General features: G+C 24.2%; 1 protein-coding gene across 2 annotated transcripts in view; it reads right to left on the reverse strand.

Annotated features, from left to right (window-relative positions):
- Nucleotides 1-14,429, reverse strand: part of LOC126907442 (prolyl endopeptidase FAP-like) — a 117,569-nt gene extending 103,140 nt beyond the window's left edge. Inside the window, exons 1-3 of one of the 2 annotated variants that reach the window (XM_050688723.1) lie at nt 14,153-14,429; nt 9,637-9,771; nt 7,842-7,970 (exon numbers count right to left, since the gene is read on the reverse strand). In XM_050688723.1, the coding sequence (XP_050544680.1) occupies nt 7,842-7,967 (126 nt within the window). In that variant the 5' untranslated portion in view covers nt 7,968-7,970; nt 9,637-9,771; nt 14,153-14,429. Of the gene's footprint in view, nt 1-7,841; nt 7,971-9,636; nt 9,772-14,152 lie in introns of those variants that run through there. The other variant, XM_050688727.1, reaches the window with a different exon arrangement.
- Between the last annotated feature and the right edge of the window lie 1,641 nt (nt 14,430-16,070).

Raw genomic sequence — 16,070 nt, forward strand, 5'->3', positions numbered from 1 at the left:
AATAAAAGTAGATCAATACGTGTAATCAAGAAATTTGTTAAGTATACAAATTCTTCACCTACAATTGTAAGATTTTATTATTAAAATTACACAACAAAAAAAAAAATTATCTTTATATCAGGAATGAAAAACAATATTAAATAACATAAATAACTTAAAAATTCAAACAAATAAATACAATAAAAATATGAAAAAAGGTTATTATAAACAATAACAAAATTATAAATATTTAAATAATTTAAAAAAAATCATCACAGTTGAAAAGTGCACATATTTGATACAAGTATAGAAGATATCTGACAGTGATTAACATCACTAAAATTAAAGTCTTCGATACGAATCTTGTAGAAATTTTGGGTTCAATGATCATTTTCTCACAGTAGATAAATCGTCGTAGCCTTATATTTTCTTCAATGATAACGTACATTTAAAAGACATTAATTTAGTGTAGGTTAGTTTTTCATACTCCGGCAACATTTTCAAAAATTGAAAATAAAGTTTCTTTTTTTTTTGACGGCTAATTTTACATGGTAAAATAATCTTGGGATGGTTTATTCATTAATTTTGTTGTACGAGTGGTGTTGTGGAGATATACGCGAGTATACAATATATACTCAACCCAAATTCTCGGTTTTTGATCATTTTTTTTTTTTTTAATGTTGGTATAATCGTCATAATTATGGTAATCTAATATCATATTATATTTTCAGAACACTAGATATTTTATTTTGTTATTTTACTAAGACATAGAAATTGTTATTTCATCATAAGTGTAACAAATTATTGTAATATATAATGTTGAGCTATAAAAATATGTATGTATAAAATAATAATTACGAAGCAGAAGGGGTTCAATATTTTCTTCTCAGCATCGTAACTAAAATATATTTAATTTTTTTTTATGAATAATATTTTGTTAGAGACCAGATAGATTTTTAACTATAAGCAGACAATTTCTAGCTTTACTATAAAATCCTACTGTATTATTACTATATATATATATATATATATACTATATAACTTAAAATATTAATTGATAATTAATTAAAACAGGGACGCCTAGAGAGGAACCAGAAAGTGTCCATGCATCCCCTTGGATATTTCGTATCAATAACACAAAACATACAACCTTAGCTATCAAATTGTTTAATTTGTATTATTTTTTTGTCATTGTAAAATAGATTCTGTGTCTACTAGTACTTACAAATAGATTTCTATAAAGCAAAAGCGTTATTTGGTGGGAACAATTCGGCATCACACGATCCATAGATAGGAAAAGTAAAATGTACTCCCTGATGATTTTTAGACTTATTACAAATAGTTAATAATATTAAAAATAAAATTATCTGTTTTCTAGTAAGAAAGGTATTAATTAATAATAGACCATAATTAGTAGTGTAGTAGGCACATATTAAAAAAAATTTAGAGGAGAAGGTTAGATAATTTTTTTTAATTCAATGTTATATAAATTTCTATAACATTTTTTTTTTTTTTTGTGACCTTTCGCTTTGATGCAAAACTGAGAAATTATTGGTTTTTACCGTGATGCGAGTTTTTCCATGTATCTTCATAAAAATTCTCAGCTCTCACTAGACCAATTTTTTTAATATATGCGACAAATGAACCCGATTTTAATCTATAAGCGCCTACAATTAAAAAAAATCCCTCTATTTTAAAATTTAAAAAATCTCAAGATTATGCTAACGTAAAAAATGGGATTTTTAGAATTTATTTCTGTATTTTAAAACTGCTGTAACATTTTTTTACACTGGTCATAATGAAATTTTAACGAAATATACTATTAAAAAAATTACACACTTTCTCTTTATAATAGAGACTTTAATTTTTCTTATAGTTTTATTTTTATGATAATCTAATTTAATAACCTAAATACATAATTGATTGTTAAATGATAAGTAACACATTTTTTAAATGTTATTTGATAGATAATACTTTAAAAAGAACTAGACATTCAAAAATTAGAAACTTAGAAGTGAACCTTATTTACATAGTAGCAATTAGCTTTATTTGGTGTTGGAGGAAATATTTTCTGAAGTTTCTGAAAAGAACTTAGTAAACTACTCTGATTTGTGCAAACCGTAAACATAAAATGTTCAAAAAGTACTTTTCTCCTTATTCGAGTTTTTTTTTTATTTTTCTCATTAAATTAGAAAAAAAATGTTCAAAAGAAATTAAATTGTACACTTAATACTTGTCTTAGACTTAATAAAGATATAAATTCTCTTAGCTTCTGATTAAACATGTTGTTTTTTTTTTTGCAATTGCTTAATTATCCACCATAAAACAAAGGTGTTTTCGTTTTTATAGAATATAACTACGTTTTATACACAAAAACCTTATTATTTTATTATGTTACAACCAAAGACAATCGTAAAAATAATTTATGTATAAATACACTTTAAATTTCAAGATTTCAGTACTCATTTTATAACCTTAATGTACTAAAAAAACACAATGTTATCTTTAGTGACCGCAAAAATTATGAGAGTGAAGTAAATATCAAAGTTGTTAAATATTTTTGAATCTCAATAATCTAATTACAACTTCATGATTGAAATAGTAATATCCTGTATTTCTAAAAAGTCCATTTTCGAAGAAGCACAAAACTATACTTATATTTTTATTTATGAGTTATCATGAAATGATAAAACGCTACAAGTAATATTTTTAATTCAATTTAGTATTTAAACGATTTAGATAAATAATAATTAATAAAAGGTAATAATGCTATTTCAACAATAAACAATTAAATACTTAAATAAATAATTAATGCATTTATTTAATTTATAGTCTATTCTAATATATATATAGAAATAATTTCACAACTACTCATTGCATATTTTAGTAAGCAGTAAGTCTCAACTTTTCTAACATCAATGTTTTTGGTTTCTATACAATTCTTCGTCAGATTAAACTAAAATGTTAATTAAAAATTCAGCAATGTGGTAAATTCCTTTTTTATAAAAAAAGTTATCTTAATAGACTGATAAAAGCCGATTATATCTTTAAAATGTTTGTTACCAATGATCATTAAATTAATTTTTTTTTTAATACACCGGTTCTATAATTATAAAATAAATAATGTTATTACAATAAAAAATATGAAAATTATACTAAATAGTAAATTTTAATAGTACGACTTTAAATTTATTTTATAGTTTTTATGTTAGATAGTAATTCATTTTTTTTTTTAGGGAATTGTTTATCTTAGTTTTATTACTCAAACTATCATTTATTTGACCAAAGTAATTGACTAAAAATAATACTTTATTATACTCTCTAATTAAGTTTGGTTATTTTAATTAATGAACGACCACGGAAAAATTAAATATTAAGCCTAACCCCTTTAATCCAACTTTACACTCCATTACTGGTTATTTCACAGTATAGAAATTACTTTTTAACAAGGTTATTAATACTACTTCTGAAAACCAGCCAATAATGTTTTAACTCTTATATTAAACATGTTTAATCTTACTATAATACCAGATAAAATAACTGAAATAATAAACTAATAAAAATAGCGCAGATACTAATACGAAGTATTATTTTTGACTCGTCAATATTTGCGATGAATGAAAAATTCAAAAGGACTAGACTATAGTTAGAAAATTATTAAAATATTAAAATAAAGGCCTAGTCTTATCAACTATATTTTTTGAAAAGTTAACGATTTTAAAAGTTTTTTTTAATACTTGTATCTTATTTTAATTGGTTTATCAATCCAATTGAAAGTTTAAAAGTTCAATTAAATTAGTTTATCAACTCTTTACGACTACCCAATCTTTTATAATCTGTACTCTCTCGAGACAATTATTTATACATTTTTATATAGAGCTCTATTAATAGATCAAGTCACACAAAACTAAAAATAGATAAAATAACTAAATAAATAGTTATTGCAATCATAGTATATTTCGACTGTTCATTTCAGTTTTAGATCTCTAGATAACTGAAAATGTTTAATACATTATTTTTCCATTGCCAATTACTAAATCAAACAGTAAAAATGCAATTATTTTCATGTTTTCCATATTTTTAGTATAATCGATACAAGAGAGTTGCGACGTAATTTTATAGCTTTTTGCTATGGTTCTCTATTTTATTATAAATAACAGGACCGATTTAAAGGTAAGGTAACTGAAAGATAACCTATGTCGTCAATGATGGTTTCCGTCTAAGGGGTGCCAAAACTTCTTTATTTCTATTTTTTTATTAGAAAATTACAATATCTGTTCTACAATAAGCAATTATTATAACAAACTTATTTACAATTACATGAATGACGGCAATGAGAAAAAACACCCAATGGCACTACCCGACAGCTTATTTTATTGGATTAATTTTTTTTTATTACTATTATTAAGTTTTTAGAAAGTCTCTTGACCAGCTATATTTTAACCGTCTGGACGGATTTCCAGGCAAGGTTATTGATGAAGTTACTTTACAAGTGGGTTGACATAGTATTTTAGTTTAGAGTGGAAAGAAAGGTAATGGAATTTAGCTAGTTGGTTGACGGTTAGAGCGAAAAGTTTTGAGCTTAATAAAGAAAATAAAGTTTACATTTCAAAACCATAAGAAAGGCTTTTAATAATATCAAATTACAAATTGTCAATTACTAGTATTATTATCCTAGAAAAGGAATTTTAATTTCAGTAGTAATCATACAGTTTGCGGGACCAAATGGATTCAAAAATTGTTTTTCAACTCAACTATGACAATCACCTCCTTTTTTCAAATATACTTTAGGATTTAGTTAAGTTTTTAATTATTTTGATTTCGAGATTTCGCTCACCTTACTTTTTTTAATTCTTAAAAAATCTTATGTATAACCACTTAGTAAATTATTAAACTTTCACTTTAGAATAATTTTTACTGAACAATATGTTTTTCTACAAATAGATGATTGACATAATGTCACAAACAGGTTGATACTCTTGTTACAAGGGTGTACTTTTGTTTGTTGGTCATTTTTTAAAATATTATACAGAACAGCAAATAAAAAGAAAATTCTTATATGTATTCTATAAGGAATTTCGACGCTGATTCTGAATAAGATTTTCACATCTAATTTTTGTGATAATTACAATTAAGTAATTAAGTGATAATTACATGATACAATCGTCATAAAAAAGTAAAAAAAAATTTTTTAACTTTCCTAAAATGATTTCATGATGTTTAATAAGAGTTGTCAGTATTACTTTTATAATAATTTATCACTATTATTTTATTTTGAAGTAATTGAGTAATACTATAATTTAATCTTGCATATTTTTCACGATAAATGCGATGGTATAGTTAGATTTTACATATTGCAAATGTATAATTAATTATTTATAGATAATTCATACGTATAATCATAAAGAAAGCTTAAATACTTGAAAATTATTTAAGTAATTTAAAGCATTTACTCAAAATGCACAAAGTTAATATTTTTTAAATCCTTATAAAATTATTTTATTGTTTTATAGTCGTTAGTTAAACTAAAAAAGTTATTCCCAAAAGTTTATTTATATATAACAATCAACTCAACTTAAAAAATTCAAAAAATGTATTTAACTAGATAAAATAGCCCTAAATTTTGCACAATTCTAATTTTATCATTTTAGGTAAGTTAAAAAAAAAATCTTTATATTTTTTTATGCAATTATCACTTAATTACTAAATAGTAATTATCTCAAAAACTATATGTGATAAAAATAATCTGTAGTCAGATAAAAGTTTAATATTAATTAAAATAATTAATTTTCCTATATATTTTACAAAAAATAAATAGAGGTGGCAAAGGTTATAAAATGGCACGTGTGAGCTGATAAAGACAAAGTTAATTGACCATGACCTGTTTGAGATTAATAAAACAGTATGTACTATTCACTAATTGGTGGGAACAGATAAAATGCAACAGACATGTCCACTTATATAAAGATATAAAGAGGATATTGACACTATCAAGTAATGTACATTTATAAACATAAAAAAAAATAAACAAACCTTCCTAAATATTAAAAAGGTTAATAATTCAATTGATTTTCAATCATATATATATAATTATTTAGACTTACATATATTGATAACCTGTGAATTGTAAATTCATAAATAAAGATTTATTTTATTTAAATGTCATGCATTATTTTATTTATTAATTTCAAACTAATTAAATTTAAAAAAAAATCATAATTTTTCATTCAACTAAAACATTTATAATGCAATCAACCAATTTATTATAATTACGTTCTTCTATCAACTGTAGTAACTCAAAATAAAAATAAATAAAAGAGTTTTTACTTTGTATTTAAAATTAGCACGATGATGGTTTATTCTGGGTTACTACTTGTTTATTAAAATATTATATTTATATCTATATTGGGATCGTAGAGTGCGAGGATTTCGAACAATAAAGACAAGTATAATTAAAGAAACAAATGTAGATTCCCTTTATTGAGGAATAAAGACTAATTAATTTGTAAGCACTTTTAATAGGAAACTGGGACAATGGGGCGATAATCCAACCCTCGAGACCCTGTAATGTGTATAATATACACATATGCATATACACTATATATGTATAAAGTTCGAACAAATTAGTAAAATTATCTTTTTGAAGTTAAAAGAGATTATTGATCTATTGATTTATTGTTTTTTTACTCATACTATTAATTCTAAATGATTAGGTTAATGTGTATTTACTTACTCCTTTTAGACAACTTGTGTAAAGATCGTCGATAATCAAAATATTAAGTATGAAACTCTTTCTTAAATTGTGCAAATTCACACACGAAAATTCTATAACGTCTCTTTTTATATAAATAAATAAAATCTCGACGCAAAATAATTATATATCAATATCGTATTAAAATATATCAACGACAACACGAGGTCGCTGCTTGTCAAAAATATATAGGCAGGTGTCGAATACTTAAGTGTTGGATGATATTCGATAAATAATCGAACACTCTGTGTTGTTCGTGAGGCTGCCTGGCCTTTTTAAAGTATATTGAATATTTCCAACCTAGGGATATTGTCGTCATCGCCTTTTAGTAAATATATTTTTATTGTAATAAAATTAAACATTACATGATTGTTATTTTAAGATAAGACACATGGTGTTTAATAATTGAGTTGAGTTGTATACAATTACTAAGACAAAGTGTACAGTAATATAAGTATTATGACAGATTATTTGTTTGTATACAAGTAATATAAAATACAAATTATACATTTTTCATAGATAAATGTAAGATGCGTAATGCAAAACAATGGGCATATTACTACACAACATAATATCAATTAGAAATTAACGGATTTTACGTGCTCAAAAATAATATTTTGCAGTTAATTACATATAATCTACCACGACTTATGGTATTGTAAATCACTCAAAAATTTGAAGAAGTAAATTCTTCGTGAAAACGTGATTTCGCTAGACAACATTTTATTACGAACCCAAAACGTAATAACACACATTTTATAAATACTAATGCATATATACAAATACTTATGTATCCTACTGAAATTTAACTAAATTTCTTTGTTTCTCAGTAACATCATTATATATATAATAATAATAATAATAATAATAATAAATTAAATATAAAGCACTGAATTTAGTCTCCACTGTTACATAGATTCTCTACACATCCTAAACATCTATAGAGCTCTCATCATTTCATAGTTCACTCTAAATCTCACGTTTTGCATTAATATATATACATGTAGTTTCACATAAGATTTTATTATTTCTGTGATCTGAGAAATTATTTCCACATACATTTTACTGAAATGAACTATTGGCGCTTCTATCAACGTTTATTTTAACTTACCCCTATTCTTCCCAACAGTAAAGCGTCCATCTCACACTCAGCAACTTGGTTTGTAGTAGTAGGCGCTGGTGCGGGTTCATTGATTATTTGCTGATTTGGATCGAATGTTTTTTCGCTGCAGCTCATGTTCTAAAAATATAGACTAATTAGTGCAACCTGTAATCTTTCAATAAAGTTTTAAATATCCCAAATATCATAGACGTATCGTCACAAAACTATCTTAAATAGAATTCTATTTATTTTATTTTCCATATCATGCGTTTAGGATAATACATTAATCATAACCCACTAAATTAAGTGATGTAAATTAAGTATAATTGTTTTAAATATTTTCCATAGTTTAATAAAGTTTAAATTAGTTAAATTTATTTTCATTCATTTACCGTAATAAAATTTAATGCAAAAACTGGTTAACGATTACTATTATAATTTTTTTTTAGTTTATTATTATTTCATTAAATATTAATATATTTGAATGAAATCTTCAACTGGAAACCAACCATTAAATATTTGATCTTTATTTTGTTAAGACGGTTAAAACATTTATACAGTTTTAGTAAAGAATAATATTACACATTGGCAATTATGCTATATTTTATAAATGTGCTTGTACATTTAATAGCAATAGAGTTTTAATTACAAATTAAAAAAAAATCATTATTGAGTTTCTGTACCTAGATGGCGATACATTTAACGAACACTAGTAGTTTTCTGCCAACTTATAAATTAAGTTGAATTATAATATTTATTCGTTGTCTATTTTGATAATATTATACAATCCAACATCTAGGGTATATTTGTTGAAATCAACATAAATAGTCCTTTAATTATTTGGTTACCAAACGCCTGCTTAAGTGACATACAAAATTAGCATCGTAAATTAACTACTATACAACCACTTTTACTAATATTATATTATAACTACATAATATCGTTATAGCAAACAACATATGAATATTAAAATTTTATTTTATTTATAAGTTATCAAAATAATAATAGTGTACATCAAATACATCGACGGCTAGATGCGGAAACTCAGTATCAGTTATTTTTGTCAGTTTTTTTGAATTTGTTATTATTATCATTAAATAAACCGTTGCATTTTCAATATTCAAAAACCCAGCACAGTGGGGATATAGCATAGTTGGAAAATGTATCTGATAGTAATTTGTATATGAATAACTTTACCATTATTATGTATTAAAATTTCACTGAAATATTAATAGCGTGTAAAATCGTCTAGAGACTTTTCTTTTTTTATCATAAAGACTCTTAAAAAGTTTTAATTTGATATAAGTTAAAAAAATGTAGACATCCTAAAACATGGACAAAAATGTAATACAAAAAATTTCTTTTATATAAATTGCGTGTTTTTAGTTTAGCAGCCGATCTTTCCTAGAAATAAAGTCAGAACAAATTTTTTTTTTTGAATATTAAGTTTACTTCAAAAACTTTAATTTTTTTATATGTCTAAAGAATGCAGTCTACCGGAGAAAAATTTTTCAAAAATTCAAAAGAAGTTTTTTTATTTGATTTTTATTTTAAAGAATATCTATGAACTACTTTGACGGGTTGAGAAGGCTAAAGAAAAAAATCTTTACAGCTCAGCAACACTATGACGTCTTTATAACAATTTTAGTCTATGCTCCAAATGACCGTATGAAATATCACACAATATTTGTTTATTTTTTTATAAGTATTACTTATATATTTTAGTATATGATTTTTAAAAATAATCGTTTAATCATTAATTTTTTGTTGAATAATAAATTTCTGACTAAAACATTATACTTACTCAAATGGTGCAAAACCTCAATAAACTTATAATTTATTAAGCATATTAATCTTGCGCAGCGGACATTTAGTAAGTCATGGACAGGCTCTAGTCATCAGTCATAATATTTTTAACGAATCAAACATACATCTAAAACTAATACAACAAAAAGTTAATTAATTAATTTAACTTATAAAGCATTTAGATAATTGGACTGAAGAAACACAACTAGAGTGTAATAAAACATTATGAAATTATAATTAAAAATGAAAAAGACAAAGTACATAACTTGAATTTTAATGTGTTAAAAGCAACAATGTTTTATAAAAAATGGCGTATTCCATAAGGTAATAAGGTTAATAGGAAATATAGCGTGTTAAAAAACCATGACGTATTAAATTTTTCGTAAAACAAAAAAAAATATTTATCTATTGAAAATGTTTTTAGTTAAAAATAAACGCTTACATTTAATGATTAAACAATATCCAATGAATCTTTAAGATCCAATAAACTTAACAGAATCAAAAACATAAAGTTCAAGTTGACTGATGATGGATTGTTTGTATACATAATAACTACTTAATGCTAATTTATACATTGTTTTTGAAACTCGTAGTATCAAACTATACCTCAGTAACAATTTTAACCCTGGCGTCAAATTGAATTAGGTAATTATTGCAGCAAACATGTCACCCGAATGACAGGAAAGGATAAAGTGCCTTTGTCAAGTGCTAAGGTCATTCTATCAGGTTATTTTATTGAACGATAGAGAAGCAAAAAAGCATGACGGCCATGGCGTAACTTAAGTCAGTTAAAATTTCACTCTTTAATTTTTCTTCGAAACCGTAAAAATCATACTATTTTAATATACTAATCATAATATTTGATCAAAAATTGAATAACAGAAGCCGTTTTTTGAAGTATTATTGGTAAAAATATTAAAAAGACGTTGAGCGACCAGTAAAATTTATTTTTAAAAATCTCAAATCTTCACAAAATGCTTATTTTAATGTATATAATAAAGATAAAATGATTCTCATTAAAATTTCGAAGATCGACTTTTTTTGATCCTCCCTAATCTACATGTATTAGTGTATTATGTATTATTTATATAGTGTACTAATTCCAAAATTAATTTAACTAAACATTAAATATTTAGTTTCATCACAGGCGGAATTTTGCCAAAATTTTAGGAGACACTAGAATTACCACCGAAGCTGCGAACAAATTAGAGCTTACTTCGCTTATGAATAAATTCTATCTTTCATGGTGCTTATCCAATTTAAATAACATTGATGGGTCGATAACAATTTTAGGACAAGTACTCATTGAGCTACATGCATTTTAATATATATACAGAGTTTTAAATGAAAGTAATCGCAGCTTGAACTAAGGTACGTATACTCCACCCGCGTTGTATACTCAGTATATGCATTAAAATACTTATAGCTCAATGAGTACTTGTACTAAAATTATTATCAACCAATCAATATTTTTTGTAGGAAAACAGATAAAAAGTGGCTATTCAAAAAAATAAAATTAATATAATATATATTTTTTTCATTAGAGACAAATAATAAAAAATATGCTTCTAACATAATCTAAGGTGGCAATAATTATTTTTAAAAACATTTTCAACAAAATAATATTTGTACTAGTAGTTATAAGCGCTATTAAAAAAATATTAAAGTATATATTAAAAAACTTCATCATAACATAATTTGGTTAAATTTTTTCTTATATTTTTACCATTTTACGAAGTTTAAACATTCTAACTATAATTTTTAAGTTTGAAACAAATCGAAATTTATTTAATGGATTAGTTAAATATTCTACTAATGGTCTCATACATCCTTCAATTGGTAACGAATTAAAATAATTTGTTTTAAAATATACAATGGAATATTATGGAATATTTACTTTTTGGGTATATATATATGTAATGCTATTCAAAAAGCTTGTAGTTAAAATGTTTGAATTTTTTTAATTTACTCCGTATTTGATCAGCAAACAGTATACAAAGTGAAGTGAAGAAACAGCCTGTATACAAAATAACCTTTCAAATTTTCCCTATTTACTGTAGCACAATGAACTTCCATACCTCGTTTTAACTAAGATCGAATGTAATAATGTATAAAATTATGATGAAGAGTAAATCTTGAAATATAGGAAAGAATAGTCATCAACAAAAGTCTTTTAAAGAAATTGTTAGGTTTTTGATTCATACCAAGTATTTTGTTTCTAAATTCATTGCCTTCAAAAAATTTGGTTATTAGATCGGCAAAAACTTATTTTAGAATTTCATTTTCATTTTTAGTTGTAATACAACCTAAACATGTTTCATTAAAGGTTTATCATTTAATTTGCAAAACATTTCCTGTTGTTATATTGTAGTTAAAAAAAAAAAAAAATTATCATTTATTAAATATAAATAGTTTTGTATATCAAGCGTATTATTTTGATTACCTCTCTTTGATTTCATCATCTCTTGTTTAAAAGAATGTGTGTAAAATAAATATACATGTACATAATCGTATAATAATAATTGGCCATTAAGCTAATAATAATTATGATTGTTCAAATTTCAAGTATATTTTTACAATGTTATCAAATGAAAATATTAAACTCTATAATTTAATTAGGAATTCAGTTTCATAAACGACATTATTTTTCTAAATAAATAACCCAAAAATTATACCGATATTTTCTCAAAAAAAGTGTTTAACAATTTTCACTCTAGTTGTATCTATAAGGAGAATGAAATTAGTGTTATTTGACATTAAAAAATCACTCAGGTTTTCTATGCAATATAGACTATTTGAATAAATCTCAATAAAACATTAAATACATATAGTCTTGTATGTACAATCTACATATGCAATGTATCACATATTTACAGAATAAGCCAATTAGTTTATTTAACGGCATGCAATAGAAAATGGTTCTCTAACAGTTTTAAGTACATACTCAAGTATTTTCAATCTAATGGAGTCAACTCAGCGTGTAGTAACTGACAATAATAAAACAGACTATAAAAACTGGTTGAGATTGAATTTTATTTTTAATTTAAAGGTTTCATATGCCATGAAAGACAATGCAATAAGCTATTACAAATTGAAAATTTCAAAAGTAATATTAATGTAATTTATTTTGCTATTAGATCTTTTACAGTAAATCAATATTACATTGAATTTTACATAAGAAAAATATTTTTAAGTAAAATAAATTTTTATTTCATTATCCAGATGTTCTTTTTGCTATTTCTAGATAAGCGCGGATTAAGGAGGTGCAGTAGGGGCGGCCAGCCCCTCTGTCGACTATGTAAAAATTAGACAAATATACATTGTTAAACCACCCCTCCCATTTATGCAAGCTAAATCCACGCCTTCATTAAGGAGTTAAGAATAATTAACCTTTCTTGTAGTAAATGATCTATCATTTATAAAACAAATGTTTAACTTTTTCATCGATTGTATTTCCTTGATTTCATATTTTATAAAATTAAAAAATAAAATTATAATTTTTACCCATTAAATTAAAAATATAACTAAAAATTTAGTTTTAAATTATAGCACATTCATTAAATGATATTACTATTTAACAATTTTATTTTTTCAAATAACTTCGTAATTTTTATACGAATATCATATGGGAGCTACTTAACATCTCCAATCTTGTTTCACTAATTTTTTAAGATTTTTTAATGAAAAATAAAATAATTCTTTATGTTGTATAAATAATTCAATGACTTGGTGCAACAACCAGAAAAAAAACAATTTTTTTTTAATTTTTCAGGAGAAACAATTTTATCGAATTGTTTTCATTAAAAACAATAGTAAAATTATTTTCCTAAATAAAATTATAATAATTATAGTTATAATATATATATATTTATAATATAATATAATAATAATAATTCTAAATTAAATATTTACACAAATAGTAAGAGTATAGAACTCGTTTCAAGATTAACAAAAATTTATTTTCTAAAAAATTTTGATTTATCTGGTTGTTACACCAGGCCATTCAATTACTGTTTTTTTGAAATCTTGTATATTGTTATGTACTATACAATTTCATCGGTGTAGTATGTGTATTTCACTTTAAACATAGTAATACTTTGTGGTTTCAACAATTATAGTTAAAATATCAATGGTAAAAAAAAAATGTTTGCATATTATGTTATATATAATTGATTATTTATAGATAGGTAAAAAGAAGATTAGGCAAATCATTTCGAGACAAGCGAGGAAAAATAATTACCTTTATACTTAATATCTTAAATTTATAAAAAATATTAATTAATTTTGAAAAAATGGTCTCTGTAAAATCATTTGCTTTATTATTTTATGTTCGTTGTCAATTTATCAATGCCTAATTCACCTATAATAGTAAACATTCCATGTTGAATAATTTACCCTATGTTTCTAAACAAGACATATACAAGATATCTTAATAATAGTTATTTATTCACACTGTTCACTTTATTTGGGTGTCTCCCTGAACGTATATTAAGTAACGTCGAATTTCCACTTACGTGAGTATTTAGCCTTCAATGCCGGTGCTATCAAAACATACTACATTGAGAGTAAAAGCTTGCTAATTTTTCATGATATTTTCATTAATATTTCTAGAAGAATTTACAGTGTAGAGAAATAATTTGAAAATTCGTCTTCACATTAAGTAACGCAACTAATTTAATTTTAATTGAATTATAAAACTGGTATCGCGGTTAAGGGAGTCACATGTTTACCAGTAACCAGAGTGTAAAACTCACCGGAGGAGTTTAGGCGAAAACACGCAGCCGACTATGCTCGACAACAAACGCGAACTTCGGCGGTTAGTGGTAGAAACGTTGCGGCCACGTCAAGTGTCCAACTCGATAATAGCCGAGAGCCGACGGATTTCCGATCTCACTTATATTCAAAACAAGGTAAAACCCAGAGCTTCGATATAAGGCGAATGTTTAAATATATTATTGAGATATTGTCTTATATTTATGTTTAATAATAAAGAAATAAATCAATAATTGTTTTCAGTGTAGTTGAATTTATTTTTTTTAATTTTTGAGACAATTACAAACAACAGTTATTTATGAGGAAGGCTCACAATATGCCACACTTTTTATACATGTCCTGTGACTTTCACTTAATCTTATGAAATTAACAAACATTCATTCGATAAAAAAAAATTTTTTAATTAAGCTAAATATTTGGTAGTATACATAAAATTTAATAGTCTTTATTATTTTTCAGTAGCAACTAATTTTGCGTTTTTAGGGAGACTTGGATACATTTAAAAAATTTTAAACTTTATGGATCAGGATCGGATTTGACGGAGTGTTTTAAGAGTAATGGCCCCATAATAAATCGATAAATTATTTTATTTTTATAATATTAAAAATANGCCTAATTTTTATAGAGGCTATCATACCAAAAAAAAGTCAAGTCCTCGATAGACAACTTATGAGAATCGAAAATTTGAACTTCATAAAATAATCATTATATGCTATAATTATAATTTAAAGGACACGTCAACTTGTAGTCAATAACGTCATCAGAATGAAATTATTGAGTGTATTCAGTACCGCATCAATGTTTAAGATGCCGGGGAAAAGTTAAAAATTTAAGTCACCTAAAAAAAAATTCCCTGAAATAATTATTATTATTTAAAAGAATCTTTCAATTATGGAAAGAGATGTACTTAAATGAGCTTTTTCAGTTTTTCTACTCAAAAATCGATAAATTATTTTATTTTTATAATATTAAAAATATTAACGAATTTTTTGTATGACTTATAATAAATGATATTATTAAACCATATTAAGCTTATGACATTTTGTAACACTTTAACTTTTATAAATTTAATATTTTTAAATTTTGATATAATTATAATTAATTAAAACATTTTGCAGTAGGATTTAGATTTGAGTTCATTTTTTTTAATAGAATTAATTACCTCTACTTCTAAAAAAAAGGTATTTTTTACAGCATGAAGATTTATATCTAGATAAAAAATATTGTTTAAATATTGTAATAATAGATTTGTCACTTACTTCCCAAAACTTTCATGTAATGTGGGGTTTACATAAGTAAAGTGTCTTATGGAAAATTATATAAATTTATATATTTTGTTTTATTTCAAGCAAGACCACAAAGTACAATTGTACTCGATTATAGATAAAAAGTTAATTATTTAAAAAAAATCTCGGTTTATTTCTTTATTAATAGATAAAATGAAAACAGTAACTAAGTAATGGATTTTTATTTTTATTAATGATTATTAGAAGCATAAAAATTAAATGAATAATGCAAGTTATGATTCTTAAATTTTTTTAATATATTTAATAACAAAATATAATGTAATTATTATAATAAACAGACTTCTTAGAAATTTACAGCGATTTTAGATTAGTACATACACATATGAAAATATGCATAATTGGTTTTAATATC

The sequence above is a fragment of the Daktulosphaira vitifoliae genome, unplaced genomic scaffold (genome assembly GCF_025091365.1).
Source record: "Daktulosphaira vitifoliae isolate Bord-2020 unplaced genomic scaffold, ASM2509136v1 Scaffold_5, whole genome shotgun sequence".
NCBI classification, from domain to species: domain Eukaryota; kingdom Metazoa; phylum Arthropoda; class Insecta; order Hemiptera; family Phylloxeridae; genus Daktulosphaira; species Daktulosphaira vitifoliae.